This window comes from Myotis myotis, unplaced genomic scaffold (genome assembly GCF_014108235.1).
Source record: "Myotis myotis isolate mMyoMyo1 unplaced genomic scaffold, mMyoMyo1.p scaffold_m19_p_14, whole genome shotgun sequence".
NCBI lineage: Eukaryota > Metazoa > Chordata > Mammalia > Chiroptera > Vespertilionidae > Myotis > Myotis myotis.
This window is the reverse complement of record NW_023416318.1, coordinates 48,344,944-48,364,919: the sequence shown is the minus strand read 5'-3', so window position 1 is coordinate 48,364,919 and position 19,976 is coordinate 48,344,944. Positions and strand designations below refer to the sequence as shown.

The 19,976-nt window shown below is 38.9% G+C and overlaps 1 protein-coding gene across 3 annotated transcripts in view; it reads right to left on the bottom strand.

The window, feature by feature from the left end:
* WDR35 (WD repeat domain 35) overlaps positions 1-19,976 on the bottom strand; it is a 43,564-nt gene that overhangs the window by 9,054 nt on the left and 14,534 nt on the right. For 2 of the 3 annotated variants that reach the window (XM_036335268.1, XM_036335270.1), the window contains exons 11-22: positions 18,807-18,839; positions 18,385-18,445; positions 12,032-12,176; positions 11,199-11,268; positions 10,057-10,110; positions 7,918-8,027; positions 7,255-7,465; positions 6,653-6,733; positions 4,205-4,341; positions 3,454-3,657; positions 2,460-2,606; positions 1,692-1,824 (exon numbers count right to left, since the gene is read on the bottom strand). In XM_036335268.1, the coding sequence (XP_036191161.1) occupies positions 1,692-1,824; positions 2,460-2,606; positions 3,454-3,657; positions 4,205-4,341; positions 6,653-6,733; positions 7,255-7,465; positions 7,918-8,027; positions 10,057-10,110; positions 11,199-11,268; positions 12,032-12,176; positions 18,385-18,445; positions 18,807-18,839 (1,386 nt within the window). The remainder of the gene's footprint in view (positions 1-1,691; positions 1,825-2,459; positions 2,607-3,453; positions 3,658-4,204; positions 4,342-6,652; positions 6,734-7,254; positions 7,466-7,917; positions 8,028-10,056; positions 10,111-11,198; positions 11,269-12,031; positions 12,177-18,384; positions 18,446-18,806; positions 18,840-19,976) is intronic. The other variant, XM_036335269.1, reaches the window with a different exon arrangement.

Sequence of the window (19,976 nt, the reverse complement as noted above, 5' to 3'; positions counted from 1 at the left end):
CTTTTCTTTCTGAATCTATTTGGCCAGAGTTGTTCTCTCCCCACCCTACTTTTAAAATATTTTGAGAAATACAAAAGTATATTTTGTACCAACTATCTTTTAAAAAGTAATGCTTATATTTTCTGATTATAAACTAATACATTCTTATGGTTAAAAAATTTTAAAACACAAAAATGTGGTCACTCATAATCTATTAACCACAGGAGACCGTTCTCAACAATCCGATGGAAATTCCTAACATCTTTGTCCTCTGAATACATGTGTGTATATGAGGTGGTGCATGTATTGTAATCATACCATACAGGGTGGGGCAAAAGTAGGTCTACAGTTGTGAGTATGTGAAACACAGAGTTTATTCTTGTATCATTATTTAGTAACTAGAGGCCCGATGCATGAAATTCGTGCAAGAGTAGGCCTTCCTTCCCCCAGCTACCAGCACTGGCTTCCCTCTGGCACCCAGGACCCCAGCTTCCCTCGAAGCTCCGGCTTTGTCCGGAAGGTCGTCCAGTCTAATTAGCATATTACACTTTTATTATTATAGATTAGTAATTACTAAACATTATTAATTTGCATTATTTTCCATACAAACAACTGTAAACCTACTTTGCCAAACCCTGAACTAGTATAAGGCTTTGTATCCTGCCTTTCCCACTTAAATATTATGTACATTTTACTATATTACTAAAAACTGCTTCAAAACTTGATTTGAAATGTGTAGTACTATTTTAAGTTCTTAATTATTTTAGTTATTTAAGTGTTACTATAGCTATAATTACTTAGTATTGACTTAGTAACATTACTATTCTGGATACTCCACAGAAAGACTTTTTTCTGCATCATTAGACACACTAACAGACAACAGCCACGTGGGCTACGCTGTCATTACCCCCGGTCACAGGTAATTTCCATTTCTTTCCCTTCCAGAAAACACACAGGACGAGAAGGAAGGGTGTGAAATGCCACTGCCACAGGGAAACTGCTCTAATTCACAACACAGAAAACGGGCTTCTCAGAACTCTATGCTCACCTGTTAGGTAAGAGACAACATTTTTGTGGCAGAGCTCACAGCTGATCCGGGTGCAGACCCTGCAGTTGGGAGCTGCTAACTCTATGGGTGTTACACTGTTCAGTGGTTTACATTTTGGATAAAGCAAGTCAAATACAAACTCATCACCATCATTCGACAAGTAAAGATGCTTAAAAAGGACAAAGTTCCAGAGAACTTGTAGTTTCTCTTTTTTAACAATAAATATTTTATTGTTGAAATAAACTAATAAAAGTCAAGCTCTCTTTTTTAACTCTTGTTGCAGCAAATTTCAAACATACACATACTAAGCACCAGACACAGCCTGGACTATTCGAAAGCAAATATCTGACCACATATCATTTCATCTGTAAACCTGTCCTGGTTCAGCTAAGTTTTATAAGCAATTTTATAAAATGGGTAAAACTACGCAGAACTGTGATCATGTTAAAGTAGCAGGAATGTTACTAGGTTTTCCTCCATTTTTTAAGTATTCTGTAATATTGATGTAATGTTTTAGCAATCAATAGCATTGTTCCAATCTAAGAAACTAAGATTATAGATTAATTTAAAATTTTCCTTCCCACAGAGGATATATCCTGATTATAACATAAAAACCTTATAAAGTAAACTAACAACTTCAAAAACTTCAATTTACAATACCCACTGGAAGCAACTTATGGTTTTCTGGAAGTGAATTGGCAAGATTCTCCAATCCCTCACAATCTTCTAACATGTAATAACACTCAGCTAAGCGTTCCTGGTTTTGGCCTTGTACGTAATATTGTACAGCATTCAACCTATGGGAGAAAAAAGGAAAACTTTTAAAGCTAATGTGAACCTCCTAAGAAATAGCACTTTCACCAAAAAATGTTCCTTCATTAGAATTACTAGGATTATTCTAGTCAACATCTTCAGTTACAAAATGTCTTTGAAGCATAGAAATTGGTGGAATCTAAAACTGTGAAGCATGCTTTAGTTACAACATTCTTTGAATAGTCTTAATACTGTTTTAATCTGATACACAGTGGTGCTTCCAGACACTGACATCAATAGAAAAGCATACTGCTCAAAATGAAAACTGAAGAATAAAAGCCAATGATTTCTGAAAGTAACCTGCAATAACAAAATAAGCCAACATAAAATGCTGTTTTCACTTTTCCGGAAGTGAATCATAGAATGGCTTAGAATTGCACACTGTGGTCTCAAACAGGAAGAGCTGCCGGGAGTTAAGCTCAAGGTTTTTGAGTTTGAAACTCCAGAGCTTGTCTAACAACTGGGAGCATCTCATGCCCAACGTGAACCTAGAGCTACTTGAAGTGCAGGACCCAGGAGGGTGCTCCTCATTTCCTGAGCATCACTTCCTAGGTAAGAATGCCGGCAGCTACATTCCACAGGCTGTGATTGGCTGAGTGGGTCCAGACAGGTTCCTTACCACTTCTGTCGGTCAGCAAAGTAGTCTCCGATGGCATTGTGGGCTTGCTCAAGGAGACTGTCGTCTGCGTCACCAGACCCAGTTTTCAGGAGCTGGAGTACTCTAAACCAATCTCCCAACTTCAGCCGGAGGCCAATAGCAAGATCTCTGCAAACAGAGGCATTCATTCAGTTACTAATTCATTCATTTGACAAATATTTCTCAAGCGCCTACTATGCGCGATGTCCAATTCTAGGGTACTGCGGGTACACAGCAATGAACAGACAGACATGGCAATTCTCCAAACATTTTAGAAACTTAACCTGACCAGGTGAGAAGCAATGGGGAGAACCCGGAATAGGGAAAAGGAAACAATTTGCCTCCTTTCATTTTCCTGGACTTCCAATTCCCTCAGCAAAATAATGACTTCAATAATAATCACTCCTTTTCATCAATTTCTTAGACATGATCAGGTTTATTTAAAAACCAAACATATAAAAACAAGTTTGGCTTTATCTTTCTTTTCAGGGCTTGAGTTATATTAAGGGCCTCTCACAAGTACAAATAATATGAATAAAAATTAGACAATGTTTAGAGCTGAAATGAAGCTCATACATTATTTTATATAATTCTAAAATAAAATATAAAGAGTAAAACTCAATCCCTAAACACGTTTGAATTTTATTTCATGCTCCTTAACAACAGTAAATTAAATAATGGCCTAAACCCAAATAATGAACTGTGTAATAAATGAGAAAGCCCCAGTCACTGTGCTCACATGATTATTCCTACCAAGCGAAAAAATCTACCGGGGCCAGCTATTCATATGTGTGAAAACTAAGAAAACTGCCCCAAATTACAAGCCATAAATTAGTGAGGGGCATGGGGAATATCTAGGTTGTACTCCAAACTGAAATGATTTTCTAAAAGAAACGGTTTGGTGCCGTTAGTCTGTTTTACATTCCTCCTTCCTCTGGCAGTATACTCCCCGGATGCCGGCACCCTGAGCACTGACCTTCTGTCCATGTCAAGATACATCTTCTCGGCCTCCTCGAAGCTGCCGAAGTAGGCAGCCACTTCCGCCTGCTTCATGGCCTCGCTCTGCAGGTGGCCCAGGCGCTTCACAAACTTGATCCCCTGGTAATCTTTGCAGTGCACAAACGCTTGCTCTGCCGCGTGCAAATCCAGCTTCTGGAGAGCCGCTTCAGCCAGCAGGCGCCTTCAGAAAAAAAAAAATCCTAAAAGTCTATGCAAATTCCTGATAAACGAGTCTTGCACCAGAACTCGGTGATCGTATCTATGGTTTCCAGTGAAGCACGGTGGGAAGCGATTGTTCTCACACATCTTTGTGCCCACTTCATTTAATGTTATGCCTATTCTCAGGTCTTCCAAATCTAAACTGAATTTATCTTAAAAAGAAGAACGAGTGCAGGAAGGCCATCCCGATGGAGGCTGGCAGAAGAGGGGGCCAGAGCTGAGGGTTTAAAAGCACCCACCAGTCCTAGCCGGTTCGGCTCTGTGGACAGAACATCGGCCTGGGGACTGAAGGGTCCCAGGTCAGATTCCAGTCAAGGGCACATGCCTGGGCTGTGGGCTCGATCCCCAATAGGGGGCGTGCAGGAGGCAGCCAACCAATGATTCTCTCTCATCATTGATGTTTCTATCTCTCTCTCCTCTCCCTTCCTCTCTAAAATCAATTTTAAAAATTTAAAAATTAAGAAGGAAACACCCACCAGCCACTTGGGGAGGGTTCTACTTCTACCTACCAAAGTCGGGGGTGCGGGTTGTCCTCTATGAACTGAGACGCATCTTCAATTCCCACCTTCTCAATCAGCGCTCGGCTATCTCGCAGGGACCGAATCTCAAAGTTAATTATGTAATCCTTGTTGGGATGTTCTGGATTCTAAACGTAAAGATGGAAAGAAAAAAGTTCAAATAGTTGCCTTTGGAGTATATGTTTCTTTTTTACAGTTTAACAAGAAACTGCATTGTAGTGTAGGCAAAACTTGGAAGCAAAAGAAGTCCCCCGTGTGGGTCTTTTGAGTTACCCAGAAAACATGCCTCCTAGGCTCTCAGGCTGCCTGTGGGAAGAGGGGACAGTGGTAGGAGTCCCTTTCTAGAAGGGACACTCAGGCAGGGGTTTCCCTCAGCTCAAACAGTCTATGGTCTATTCCCGAGGCACTGCTGACTTCTGGCCCAAAGCCTCTGCCCCTCCCTCCTTAGCCTCCCTCACAGCCTGGGCAATGAAAGGGTTGCTCCACGTGCAGCTGAGCAACAGGCAAACAAAAGAAAAAGAGCTGATGTTCATTGCCACTTTTGTTTTGTAATTTAGTAATCTAACAACAACAACAAAAACAAAGGCCTGTCTTGCAGGGAAGAGCTAATGGCCAAAGAAAGGAAACAAGTGGTTATAATGAACTCAGCAACATTCCACGTATTCCAAGTAATGAAAAGCGAAGCGTATGGGAAAATGAGAGCCCTGGGTGTCAACAGCAATGGCTCCCCAGAGACCAGTTCTCTGAAAACGTGAACTGAGCCACGTGGACCCCTGCTCACCCTGCCACGAAACCACTGTATCTAGAAGCTGGGAAGTTCTCAGGGATCTCCAGGCACCAAGGAGGAAGTAGTAGGAAAAGAGCATGAGGTTGGGATTCAAACAGACCTGGCTCAAATCCTAACTCCACTGCTTTCTGGCTGACAACTCTTTGTAGGACCTGCCTACCGTCCACGTCCTGCAGATGCGAGGCAGGAGGGCAAGGGTGAAGGGTGAGAGGGAAGCTTAAACGCTGTCAGTGTCAAACATCAAAGATGAAGTGTGAGGCATTATATCATCTCCACTGTGAGCATGGGGCTCTTCCCCGCGTGGAGAGCACTTCTGCAACAAGTAAAGACAAAGACCTGCCCTGTTTAGATCTGTCAAAGAACAGAACTGGTTCCATCTGCAGTTACTGTCCTGTTTAAATTGAATATATAACATCAGAGAGTATATATTTCCCTTTCCTCTCTTATGAATGAAGAGATAAGGCCTTTTGCTTGTCGTCTTTCCCAAAAGATTTAAATATGAGACTAAACAACTACCAAAAAGCCTCACGCCAGCCTCCTTCCCACTCTCTCACACCATTTTCAGACCAGCTGGGGAGGCTGCCCTTTCCCCCCAAAGCCTCGTTGCGGAAGTAGTAACCTTTTTACACCTTCTAGGTGCCTGTGGGCCCATCACCCTTGACATCCAAACCGAACTTTGGGTGGGACCCATCCTGCTGCTGCAGGGTGGTCATGATACAGGAAAGAAAAAAAACCAGTTCCTAATAAAATGGCCATCATCACACAGCAAACCAAAGTGTGGAACATGCTACAAACCGCAACTAACTTCTGGAAATTTAAAATCTACTATTCTGATTCCGAAAAATATACGAAGTACACATAAAAAGTAAGTGCTTTGGATAAAATGGAGCTAAAACTAATTCTCAAGTGATGGTTAATGACGACCAAAGCAGGGGTTTGAAGAGGTATCTGGAACCAGAAATAGGTTATTTTGGAAAAAATGAAAGGATGGTGAATTTTCAAAGAAAAAGTTACTCAAGTATCCTAGAGACAGAAAAGGACTAAGTAAATTGTCAAAAGTTTCTTGAGGACCTCTTCGTTATTACTATAAAAATGACAACCACTAGCTACCATTTTTGAGCTCTTGGTCCTAGCACTGTGCTAAATGCTTGTTACACGTTATAAATCAAAATCCTATCAGATAGGTATTAGCATTATCCATACTTGATAGAGGTAAAAACTGAGCTTGTAGACAGGAAAGTGACGCTCTGAAGAAGAGGCAACTGTCTAAAGGTGCACAGTGACAGAGCAGGTGGGACCCGGATACACCGACTCCTCAATGCGTACCCCTAACCGGGACCCCACACTGCTTGCTGCAAAATTAATCCCAGTCGAGCCAGCAGCAGAAATATAATTGTTTTTTTAAGGATTACCTTGCCCTGGCCAGTATGGCTCAGTTAGTTGGAGTGTCATCCCTACCAAAAGGTTGCCAGTTTGATTCCCGGTCAGGGCACATGCCTGGGTTTCAGGTTCAATCACCAGTTGGGGCACATTCCTATGTGAGGCAAACAATCGATGTTCCTCTGCCACATCAATGTTTCTTTCTCTCTCCCTTTTCCTCTCTCTAAATAACCAATAAACCATATCTTCCAGTTAGGATTTTAAAAAATTACCTTTAATATCTCGTCCAATAACACAGATTTAATTTCTAAATCCTCAAAGTTGCAAATATATCCAGAAGTCTGAATGGGTTCCTTTAAAGACAAAAACAAATGTTATACTTAATTATATAAAATTTTCCTTCTTCAACATAAAGCAGAGGAATGAATAGCAGAGTGAGTTAACCACACGGGGACCACAGCCAGCCAGGTCCTCGTGAATGAGAACAGTACAGCATGGTTTATGAAGAAACCCAGTCAGTGGTAAGGTTATAAAAATTCATCTAGCTGTAAATCTCATAGGAATCTAAGTGCTAGCCAAGCCAGACAACAAGCTCAAATTTAAAAAGAAGAAGGCTGCTCTGTTAAAACTACTTAAGAAACACTTTCCACAGGCACCGACTTCTCAGAGGACGTAGAGAACATGTAAAGGATGAGTACTGTTCCCCCGTAAGACCAAGTATTTTAAAACTCTACGGAAATGTTTCTGTTTACTTTCAGAAATTCATGCAGACAACACCAATAAACCTCTGGCAGAAACAAAGGAGAAATTCCCAGGTCTTGATATTTGTACCGTTATGATTTATGTACTGTTAATGCTCATTTCTTGTCTTTACCTCAGGATCCAAGTTTCTGAAAACATACATTCTTGTTTTCTCCATCATTGCAAACAAATCAGGATTATCTCTGGCCCACTTCATATCCCAGACATCTTTCCGCTCCAATTTCAGCAGCTCGCCAATGACTTGCTGCCCCGTACTGTCTGTTACCCGTGCATCCAAGTCAAAGAAGGTTAGGACTCCTGAGTTGTCTATGATGGCAAGACGGCTACAAATAATGAACCCGGAGAAGGGGAAATGGTAAGTTACTATCAGCGATCATGAATATAAGTATGACCCAGCAATCTAGGTAGAAATGGCTTTAGATAAGAAACTGACTTCAAACACAGTTTTACAAATTTGATAGAAGACATGGACGACTCTCCACTTTGCTTCCTTGTGAGGAAAGAGATATCCAAGGAGATTAAAGCAACTGGCATATAAATAACTTAAACACTGCACTAGCATTACTGTATTTTGCCCGATTAAAGAAAGACATCTAAACCAAATACAGTACCAAAAATATAAATATTTAAATACCAATACAGTATAGTCAAACCACACTGAACTATCAGGCAAGTTTAAACACACACATATCTTTGCATTTATTACATAAATCTAGCAATCCACACGGATAATGTCTAAGTCACACATCTGCCTGAAGGGGGCCTTCAGACTTACCTAGAGTTGCAGTTCAGCGATAACTGGTTGGCTCGACAATTAAGGGAATATTTTTGAATCAAACCAACATTAGGAAGACTGTATCTCTGAATGGCGCCAGATTCACGACCCTATGGAAATTACTTTTGATTATTAAGCAAATTTCCACAATATTTTAAAGACCAACATTAAATTACAACTACAGGTCTCTCTATATGTTCATAATTTGTTTCAAAATCAAAGTGATGGTATCATAACAAATCCCCTTGTGATAGTGAATCATGTTTCTGAGTACATAATTCTCTCCTACGTTAATCAAAACCTTTTAAAAGTGGCAGAAGGTGATCCAATTGTTTTCATGTAGCATTCAAAAAAGAAGTCAAAAATCTAGTTCTTCAATAACATACGCATTCTTACATCACAAGGAAGAAATACCTAGCGTTATTTATAGTTGTCTGGGGTAATATTCAGGGTACATTAAAGGCTAAAATATAAAGCATTTACTGCATTAAATTTCATATATAAGATCACTGTATGAAACAGTTGCTACTGAGAGTCTATCTGATATGTGTTAGGAAGATTATCAGAAAGCAATGATACAATCAGTATTAAACGTGCTTAAAAATGAAATAGAGTATAAGTTCCTATGCAACTCTGTGCAGGCCTTAAGGAGCAAACCACCGTTTTCAAACCCTCTGTGCCCCAAGCCGAGCCCAGGCAACGGGGCACAGTGGAGGCCCCTGGCAGCCAGTCCTCCCCTCGTCCCTTCCCCTGCCACAGAGCAGCGCTGCTTTTGCAAAGTGACTCTCAAGAGGGGCCAGTCAGAAAGGCTGGGGAGTGCTAGGGGTGGGGACGGGGAGGATATTTTCTGATGTATAAAAGAGACATGTGGGTGTTAAAATATTTAATATATCGACAAAACAAGATTTTGTTTTTGAAAAAGGTGGTCCTGTGGCTTAAAACGTTTGAAAAAGTAAAAATTCTAAAAACTGTTTACATTGCAACAGTGGAAAGAGGTGTTCAATGCAGAGGACATCTTCTGCATCGAAACTTTGGGCTGATATTAAAACTATTTCAATGCGTTTCTTATAGGTAGGTTCTCATTTGGGAGTTAGGTCAATTTTTGTTATTGTTCTGAGTTGCAAGTTACTGTTTTCTGCAAATGTCAGACACACACACACATATTTTCTTAAAAGCCACCCCGCCATGTAGCAAAAGAGAAAAGAAGAGAGTCCACAGACCTAAGACCAACCGCTGAAAGCAGACACCAAGTTCACTTGGTGAGGAAAAATGATACCACGTTCTTAAGATTGTTTTCCCCCTTAAATTAGTTAACAATGGCTACAGCACATAACTAGAGCGGGAAACAGACACCATGAAGGCTTGGTTTACATCATTCAAATTCAGTGACTTTACCAGCATTACTATGTCAAAGTCAACATTTATCTCTAAAATTAATATTTTCAAATGTCAGAACTCAAGAAAAGACACTATACACTGATGTTATTTGAAAAATTCAGCAAAAATTTGTCATGCACATCTTTATTTTAATGGCTAGCAAGCACGCTACCTCTTCACCCTAAATCTTACAAAAGTAGCTGAGCCAAAACACTTTCTCCAATGTGAACTAGCAGGTGACGTAGAGGAGAAAACCTCTAAACCAGGGGTCCTCAAACTACGGCCCGCGGGCCACATGCAAATACAAATATTGTATTTGTTCCCGTTTTGTTTTTTTACTTCAAAATAAGATATGTGCAGTGTGCATAGGAATTTGTTCATAGGGGTTTTTTTTAAACTATAGTCCGGCCCTCCAACGGTCTGAGGGACAGTGAACTGGCCCCCTGTTTAAAAAGTTTGAGGACCCCTGCTCTAAACCTACGACCACCACCCAACCCACCCCACTTCTGCTAACCCTTTAGAGGGCTCATTCAACCCAGTGCCAAACTCTCCCCACTGACCCGCATTCTATTGCTTTTATAAACAGCTTTTTGCAAAAGATGAACCATTTGTGAGGCAATCTTTATGACTTTCTTATTTCTTATGTTTGATTCAATTAAACACAAAGTGCCCATAAGATGATATTCAAACCCAAAACATGTTGCTTTGCTCTATTTTTACAATTTAAACAACTATTATTCAAAATTTTTTTTCACAACTTACCACAATCAATGTCTTATCAGATGCAGTTAAAGCACAAATTGGATCCCTTGTGCCCTAAAATAAATCAATTTGTTATTCTTTAACAAATATTTATTGGATGACTAATCTGGTATAAGGTAGTATTCTGTTCAACAATACATTTATTAACTTAACAAACTTTTACTAACCTACTATGCGCCAGACACTGAACTAAGCACTAGAGATATTCGGATGAAATCTTTACCCTCAGGGATTAGTCAAAAGTCTACTGGGGCCCGGGCTGGTGTGGCTCAGTGATTGAGCGTCAACTAGGTCGCAGGCTCGATCCCCAGTAGGGGGCGTGCAGGAGGCAGCCGATCCATGATTCTCTCTCATCACTGATGTTTCTATCTCTCTCTCTCCCTCTCCCTTCTTCTCTGAAATCAATAAAAATATATTTTTTAAAAAGTTCACAAAGTAGTTATGAGGTCGGGGGAAGGAGCATCTAATTTATACCAAAATGGGCATGGAGGCAAAAACCTGAGCTTAGTCATAAGAGATGAACAGATGGTAGAAGGACCACCATGCCAAAATGAGGGAGGGAGATGGCCTGGCACTGCCACAACCTGGATGGTACTCAAGAGGTTACACTTAGCGAAAGGAAGCCCATCTCTAAAGGCCGCATGCTACACGATTCCATTCATAAAACATTCTCGGGGTGTCAAAACTCTAGAGATGGAAACAAATTAGTGGTTGCCAGGGAACAGGGGTGGTGTAGAGAGGAGGTGTGAAAATGAAGAAGTAGCTAGCACAAGGCACACATACAAACAATAAGGAATCGGATCATAGTTTAACAGTAATATTACCAGTGTCAATTTCCTGATTTCGATATTATACTATATTTATATAAAATGTCCCATTTGAAGGAAGCTTGGTAAATAAGTTCTATGTGCTATTTTTGCAACTTCCTGTGAGCCTACAATTATTTTAAAATAAAATGTTTTTAAAAATCAAAAGAAGAAAAAGTAGCAGATCTAAAGAAAGGTTTTCAGAATAGAAAAATGTTTAAAGAATTACTAGGATAATGTGCTATCACTGGAAACAAATTCTTTTACTGGTCTCAAAATAAAATTACAGTATTTCCAAATCTACACATGTTTGACGGCAGCAATAAAATCACCTACTTGAATGGCTTTATTATAATCAAGCACTCCATCCACTGATCCAGAGGGACTATCATCAATATGATAGATTCTGGGGGGGAAAAATCAGAATTTCAAAGACAGTATAAAGGTTATACTATTTCGTAATCTCTAGAATAGTTCAAGGATTGGATGACACCAATGAATATTGTTATTTAACATAAATGCCATTGTTTTAAAGAATTCTTGATAATGCTCAATCTTATAAAGGTAAAAATTATCTACCTACCAGGTGAGAGACAGAAACCACCTGACCAGTGCACCCAACCTAAGACCTCGCCCATGTCTGTGTCTAAGGACCTGTCTCTTCTGTGGTGAGGAGCACGAGAATCACCCCTCCTGTCCCGGAAGGACCTGCACCACCAACACACAGGCCTTAGCGGACTCACCATGTTTCAGCAGAGTATCGTAGCTCTAATTAGTGAAAGCAGAGGGGTGAGAATAGCCATTTCCTTATAAAAACACAGATTTCCAGTCTTCATCTCTAAGGGCTTTCTTTTATTATGTCACTCTTTCCTCCCTTTTATTTTGATAAATTTAAACAGGTACATTTGAAAACTATTCAGATTAACTGGAAAATATTATTTCTGTTCATCAAAACAATTTACAGTTCTCAGGCATGACAATTTATAACTAACTCTGTGACTTAAATGTGATCTAGTTGAGGACAGCATTTGAGAGCTTGCCCCCCAGCATACGTTGTCAGTTTGGCTCAAAGAAACTTATTAAAAAAATATAAAAAAATAAAAATTAAAAATAAATATTATAAATATGATATGGTTGAGCTTCTAAAAAATATGCAACAAAAGACATACCTTTCTCTCCCTTCTTTCCGAGACCGTGTCATCTGATTGATTTCCAACGCTGTGAGCTTCTTTGACACACGGTATTGCCAGATATAAAATGCTTCTTTTGAAGCTGCTATCACATGGGTTTTGGTCATTGCAACAAATAGTGGAACTATTAAAAAACATTAGGACAATTAGGTTACAGTCACACAGAACCTCAGAATGTGCTGCAAAGGACTTCAGCGATCCCCGAGTTCAACCCCTCCTTTTACAGACAACATACCCCACACAGTCTGGGAAATCAAATGAGAGTGAAAAGCTTGTAAAACCATACAAAAAATGTTAATTCAAAATAGGTCAAAGAGCTAACCATAGGACTCTTAGAAAAAAATGTAGGAGTAAATCATTATGACTTTGGGTTAGGCAATGGTTTCTTAAATATGACACCAAAAAAGCACAAGCAACAAAAGCCAAAGTAGGTAAACTGGACTTCACCAAAATTAAAAACATGTGTGCTGCAAAGGACAGCATCCACAAACTGAAAAGACAGCCCACAAAACGTAAAATATATTTACAAATCAAATACATGATAAGGAATTATATCTAGAAAATGTAAAGAACTCTCATACTTCAGAGACAAATAGCCCAATTGAAAAATGGGCAAAGGAACTGAACAGAAATTCTCCAATGAAGATACACAAATGACCACTAAGCAAATGAAAAGATGCTCAACAGCATTAGCCATCAGGCAAATGCCACAAGGTACCACTTCACAGCCACCGCACTTGCTAGAATCAACAGTCACACAAGACCTGAGTATAGACAAGGATGTGGAGAAATGGTTGGACTGTCCAGTGGTGCACACCCTAGCAGTTCCTCACAATGTTAAACACAGAATAACCATATGCCCCAGCAATTTCACTCTTGGGTATACCCGAGAGAAATGAAAACCTATGTCCACACAAAAAGTCATACACAAATGTTCGTAACAGCACTATTCATCATAGCCAAAAAGTAACAACAGCCCTCATGTCCATTAACTAATAAATGAAAAATTCAATCCCAGTCCTTCCTCCCTTCCCCACTATCATTCCTGCTCGGTGTCGGCATTTACTACACCTTCTCTCTGATCTCGTATGTCTTATATTTCCTCATTAGCTTAGAAACGAAAACCTGGCCAGAGTGGCTCAGTTGGTTCACTGTCATCCTGTGTACCGAACGGTTGCCAGTTCGATTCCCAGTCAGGGCACATACTGGGTTGCAGGTTTGATCCCCAGTTGGGAAGCTAACAAAAGGCAAACGTTCGATGTTTTTCTCTCCCATCGATGTTTCCCTCTCTCTCCCTTTTTCTCTCATATCCTCAGGTGAGGAATAAAAAAAGAAAGAAAATTCCCCAAAGTTCCTTCCTAATTTAGGAATATATTCTCCTAAATGTGTAACTTTTTTTTATGTTCTGCTTCTTAGAGAAGCTCCTACTGTTTACCCTTTAATGAAACAGATAGTCTCATCAAATCCATCCCACAGATAAAGAAATGTAGAATTAAAGAAGTAAAATACTTGTCCAAAGTCACAAACAAAATAAACAACATAAATTCACACAAAATATATAAAACATAAATTCACACAAAATATATCAAAACAAAAAAAGTCCTTCATAAAAGATCATTTTAGTCCCTAATTTCTAAAGTAGTGATTTAAATGGTACAAAAATTAGTCTTCTACTCATAATTATTAAGAAAAGTCACCACTGATGTGGCCAGAATAAACAAATGGTGTTAACTGCAGCTGCCATTTATGGCATTCAGGCCACAGGCCAAATAAAAGACATTAAGGCAGTAAAAGACTTAGAAACTGAAGAAACTAGACTCATGGTATAATGCTAAATAGATTAACAACTTGGGAATTCAAATTCAAGAATTTTTATATGCTAAATAACTCAGTATAGTGAGTCATATTTTTTTAAAAAATTTCCTTGCCCTAACCGGTTTGGCTCAGTGGATAGAGCGTTGGCCTGCGGACTAAAGGGTCCCAGGTTCGATTCCAGTCAAAGGCATGTACCTTGGTTGCGGGCACATCCTCAGTAGGGGGTGTGCAGGAGGCAGATGATTGATGTTTCTCTCTCATCAATGTTTCTAACTCTCTATCTCTCTCCCTTCCTCTCTGTAAAAAAATCAGTAAAATATATATTTTTTAATTTTTTCCTTATACTTGTCTCAGATTTTTCTATTAAAATGTGTACAATTTCCAACCCTAGAGGGAGACAGAAGCCTTCCGAATGGGGAGCAACTGGTTGGAAGGCAGTCGTGGCAAAGCTGGTGGGAGCTGAAAGCAATGACTCAGCAAGCCAGGCTGCTCCGCTCAGCTTTCACTGACCCCGTCATCACTAAATCGTTAGACCTGTGCTAATTCTTAGTAAATTCTCTCACGGAGACTGATGCTGTAATTATTGTCACATTACAGCCCTTAATGTCATGCAACGTTCTACTAACTATAACTGCTTTCCAATAAGACATCACTTTTTATAGCATATTAAAGCATTTTTCTAAACAATGTTTACCTACAATTATAAAATACTAGAGGACTGATGCACGAAATTCGTGCAAGAGTAGGCCTTCCTTCCCCTGGCTGCTGGCACCGGCTTCCCTCTGGCACCCGGGACCCGGCCTTCCCTCGCAGCCCCAGCTTTGTCCAGAAGGTCATCTGAAGGACATCCGGTCTAATTAGCATATTATGCTTTTATTATTATAAATACTCATGTCCCTTTATTTCAATTCATCCTAAGTAATCACGAGTTTATCATTAGCCTGATTAATTCAAAATTAAAATGTTATACTTTACAATGAAAGTCAGACTTCTTGGATTCAAATTAAAAGCATTTTAACTCTGTGGCCTTAGGTACAGTACTTATTCTCTCTGAACTGTAAATTAAAGGTAATAATACCAACCGTTTGAGCTGCTTTAAAGATTTAAAAAAATAATAAATATAAAGCATAGTATGGTGCCTGGCATAGAATAAATGCTTAATAACAATTTTAAAAGTCTGTATTTATTGAATTTTTCAAAATTATTCTAGGCATATAATTTAATATATTAATTATAATTATATAGTTATAATATATAACATAATTATATTCATATAAAATTAAAATATGACATCTATTTACTCACAACCACCCTCTCAGGTAGATAGTATTATTATTCCCACTTAGCAGATGTAGACACTTAAGGAGAAAATGGTTAAATAACTTGCTGAAGTTGCACAGCTAGAAAGTGGTAGAAGCCGGGATACAAACCCAGTTAATCTGGCTCCAAATCTATGCTCTTAACCACTGGGGCACACTGCCTTTCCTTAAGGGTTAGCGTTAGGTGTGGCTGCTATTTTTGTTTTACTGGCATTGCCCACATAGGTTTTTCTAATAAAGCTATATTCAGATCCACTAGTCAATACAAAAAAAACAAATACAGATATATCTAAAACATACTAGTAGGTTCTTTTGAATCAATATGGCAGTAATTTCAGCAAATTCACATGGGTAGCTAACCCTATCAACCTAAATTTGCTAGATCTCTATTAAAAGATCCACCCCTCCAGGCAGATTAGTGCTTAGTTTCCTAGACCGAAGCCTCTAGGACATGGTCAGAAGAACAAATTTCAGCAGGTAGGACAGTTAGGAAGAAAACACACCAGGATAAAAGCACTCCATGTCCTTCTCAGCTATTCAACATCTGGAAAGAGAAACTCAAAGTATCTACAAAGACTATTGGAAAAACATTTTAAGAAAGTAATATTCCCATGCAGAGGACTGAAATAAATGTCTGCATCTGTAACGTCTCCCCAATTTCCTTCTTACTCATTGCCCAGCCCTTTAAAGAGCTGGTAAACTGAGGCTGCATTGAAATGTTTTCATTATAAACGACCCCTCTCTGACTACGCGGAAGGCTGGGTGCTTGTGCTGCGGCCCGTCCTTAGAAAGCTCGTACTTGCTCCCGCCACAGTGGCTGCAGCACAGGCCCCGGACATTTTTCAGGCACTTTGCATGGCCTTCATTCCCCTGCAAATGCTGTCTTCTCTCCTTAAACGTCACCTGAAGAAGTGCCCTTCAAAACTCAGCTTAAATGAAACCTTCTCAGTTGACAAGATGTCCCTGATGTCCTCATGCACCTATAACTTACCACACCTAGCCCAACACCTAGCAGGGGAGTGATGGCCACTGTTCAATGGATTAACTATATTTTAATTATTTACTTAGACAACCTACAGGAAATGCCATAATTAAGTTCTCAGCCCTCCTTGTACCAAGTATAGTACATGAAACAATATCTACTCATTGGTGGTTTACTAAGTAAGTGGACTGTATTTTAAATGTTTTCATATGTTCAATAAACATTTGTTATGGGGCAAGTACAGTCTTAGGTAGTGGGGATATAGGAATTAATAGATGTAGATCTTTAAGAAGCTCAAAATCTTGTGGGGGAAGATAGAGAAGAAAGTCAACTATCAGTGCAGAATAAGTACTTGGAATAGAAGCACACCAAAGATATTTTTAAGGGATTGAAGAAAGAACACCCAAAAAAAGGGGTACCTACCTCCTACAGGTACAATACAACAGAGTCCTACACACTAAAGTTCTTTTTAAAAGTTCCCATAGAAATTGACAGGAGGAAGAGTAAGCGACAAAACAAAAATTACTCTTTCTAGAACAACATCTGTTACATACTTTTTTTTGCTTTAGCCTCCAGTCCTCATAAAAATTTGACACAGAAACTTAAAAAAGGAATTTTACAGTATGAAAAAAAAAATTGTTGAGTCTTGGCTGAGTTTACTTTGGCAGTAAACCAATGAAAGAACTGTTTGTTAAAACTTCAGCCACAGAGACTGCAAAAAAAAAGTTTCTAGACTCAAACTTACAAATAATCATGCCTTAAGCATTTGCCATTTGATGAAGGTGAAGAATTTACATCTGGCTTTATTAAAAAATAGAATATGTACAATCAAAATTGCTTTGAAGCTTATCCTATCATCATTATGATTCTATGTTAAAACTTGATATTAAAAGAAAAAAAAAGCATATAATCTGAAGGTTGACGGACTTCACCCCTTAGACTTTTGTTTCTAATAAATGAAGATATTCATGTGACATGTCTGTAATAACCTTAAGCTAAGCCTTTTAACAAGGAACACTAATACACACACACACACACACACACACACACACACACACACACATAGGGTATGCCAACAAAATGTATATGCACACGTTGAATAATTACAAAGGCAGTGCTTATTAAAATACATTTCATTTTCAAAATTGAGCTGTTAAAGTATGTATACATTTGGGGGGGACACCCCGTACATATACATATAAATATGCTCATGTAGCAACGAATTTAGGACATGAAATTGAGCAGTTCAAAATATAACAGTGAGTTACCAAGTTCCTAAATATAAAGTATAAAATCTCTGAGGCCAGAAGTTATTTCCCGCATTTGCTTGTATTACCCAACGTGCTCGGCACAATAAAACACTTAGAAGGCAAACACTAACATCTGATTGTTAAGTCCAAATGTGAAATCTGGAGGGGAAAAAGAAATGTCTAATTCTCAGATTCAGAACATGTGGGTTTTCAGCTTCTGAAATCTAATCATTCTTCTAACACCATATCCAATAAACTACCATACGCTTTCAAAGAAAACCATTACTTCTGGAGGTTACAGTGGAACAGTAGAAAAATATTTGGTAATGGTTTTTAACAAAATACTTAGAATAAGACTTGTAATTTTTTAATGGTTACCTTCATAGCATTTGGATACAGGGAAGGGTATATCTAAAGTAACAAATATCTGAAAACAAAAACTCAGGCATTTTTAAAGTTGTCCCTATTAGCAGACATATCTCATTGGAAAATTCTGGAAAAGGCAAACGCACTTTTACAAGCAGCTAAGTGTTTTTAGTAGAAGAGAGGTATTTACAGGCAGTTTATTAATAATAAAAGTGGTTTAAGGTTAAGGGCAAAATTCTTTCTATAATCCTGTTTGTTGCATACTAATCATTACGTGGCATATCAGTCCCTATACAATTATAATTCCCATTTAAAGCAAATGATGACAGCATAGCAGTTGTGAGATTATTATGGAATTTAGATAAAGTAACCTTATAACTGATTGTATTTCCCAGGATAACTTCTGGGTAATTCAGTGAGATGGAGCATCATTAACAATTGTTCCATGATGACAGGCATAAACTGGGCCTGGCAAACCAGGAAGTACGCTCCTTGTTTTAGAGAATACCATTCTAATTTAATAATACCACTGTTTAGTTTTTAATTAGCTTTACAAATAAACCTTGATTAAAGAAGTAATAAATATTAACATTTCCTTACCAATATCAATGTATTTGGGATCCAAGGGTGTACCAATAGAATTACAAAGAACTAGCACAAACTGTGAAAAATAAGAAAAAAGGTATCAGAACTCCTGCTTAAGGATAATAAAGGAAATAATGCTTAACATAGCATATCTCTTTTTCAAGTATCACTAACTGAGAGATAATGGATAAAATTGTTAAGTCAAAGAACAGCAGAGAAATATAATCTACAGCATTAAAGATAAAGAAATATTAATTAAATCTAAACCAAAGCTGATTTCTCAATATTGGAACTCTGTGGTTTTTAAGAGGCTACTTAAGAAACACAAATACACTGGCTACTTTCATTAATTATTCTTATAAAATTCCTGATCAGCTATAACTTCAATATTCATTTTTTTCCTACGATCAGCTTTAGGAGCTAATTTAACTTGTTACCGTTGCACCACACGTTTCCGTCTCGCACTCCTCCTTTGAAGCAATATATAAACGATGGAGAAATTCAGAAAAATTCAGTGAATTTAGAAAAAACATAATCCAACCTAGTGAAAATGACTCAAAATGCCCATTAGTTAACACATATTCAAATAATTATCAGTAATTCATATTAAGAAAATAACCAAGCGTAATTCACACTTTACATCATATTATTTTTAGATTTTCGGTATTAAGAATATTATTTTCCGTAGATGTCCTCTTGATTAGGGTAATGATTTCAAATTAACCAATATTCTATGGACTATTACATACAGACTTTATCTTTCTTTTTCCAGCATCTCAAGTAAAAATTGTTTTATTTCATAAGTATAATCTAAATGGCAAAGGGTATACTACCATAATTTACTCTTCCACTGCTTAAGCTTACTTACTGCCACAAAATACCACGAATAACTTGTATTTTTTAGTTTTCTTATCATTTACATGCTCAGACTCAAGTGATTCCATGAGACTTCTTACTAAAAATACACGTCTCCCCTAACTTCCCGTTTCTTACTCCCTAATCATTTTCATCTTTTAACTCATCCTGTTGCTATTTACCTCCACAAACCGAAGGGACACGTGTATAATGGTGCTTCTTGTTTTGTTCTGCTGTTTCAGGTGGGACTCGCAGTGTGAGTGCGTTCAGAGGTCTCCTACCTAGACGCTGTGTGTTTAGCTACCAGTGTTCTGGGAGCCAAGTGGGAAAGACGACCGGGGACACAGAGCAGTAAACCTTGTCTTTCATTGCCTTGCTTTCAGCAGATCCCCTCCTGGCCTTCCTTGGTGCCCTTCCGCGCAGACTCCTGCCATCCTCTCTGGAGAGGAACCTCGGGTCCCTGGGTGAGGAAGGGCTGCCCAGGAGCTCAGCAGGGGGAAGGAGTCCGCTCCTTTATAGGCCTTTGTTTTGTTAGTTTTCTCCTTCCTGCGTAATCTCCGCTGCTTCCAAACTGCTGCTGTTTGTTTCTCTCTCTGACCAGGTCCATCAAGAGCTCCGTCTCTTCGGGGCCCTGCGAGGTAAACGCGGCTCTGGCTTCCTCCTCGGATGAGTTCGGCGCGAGCGTCCTTAGTTCTGCTCGGGCGGCTGCCACCAGCCCACCTCCGCTCTAACCTCCACAACTGGGTTGTTCC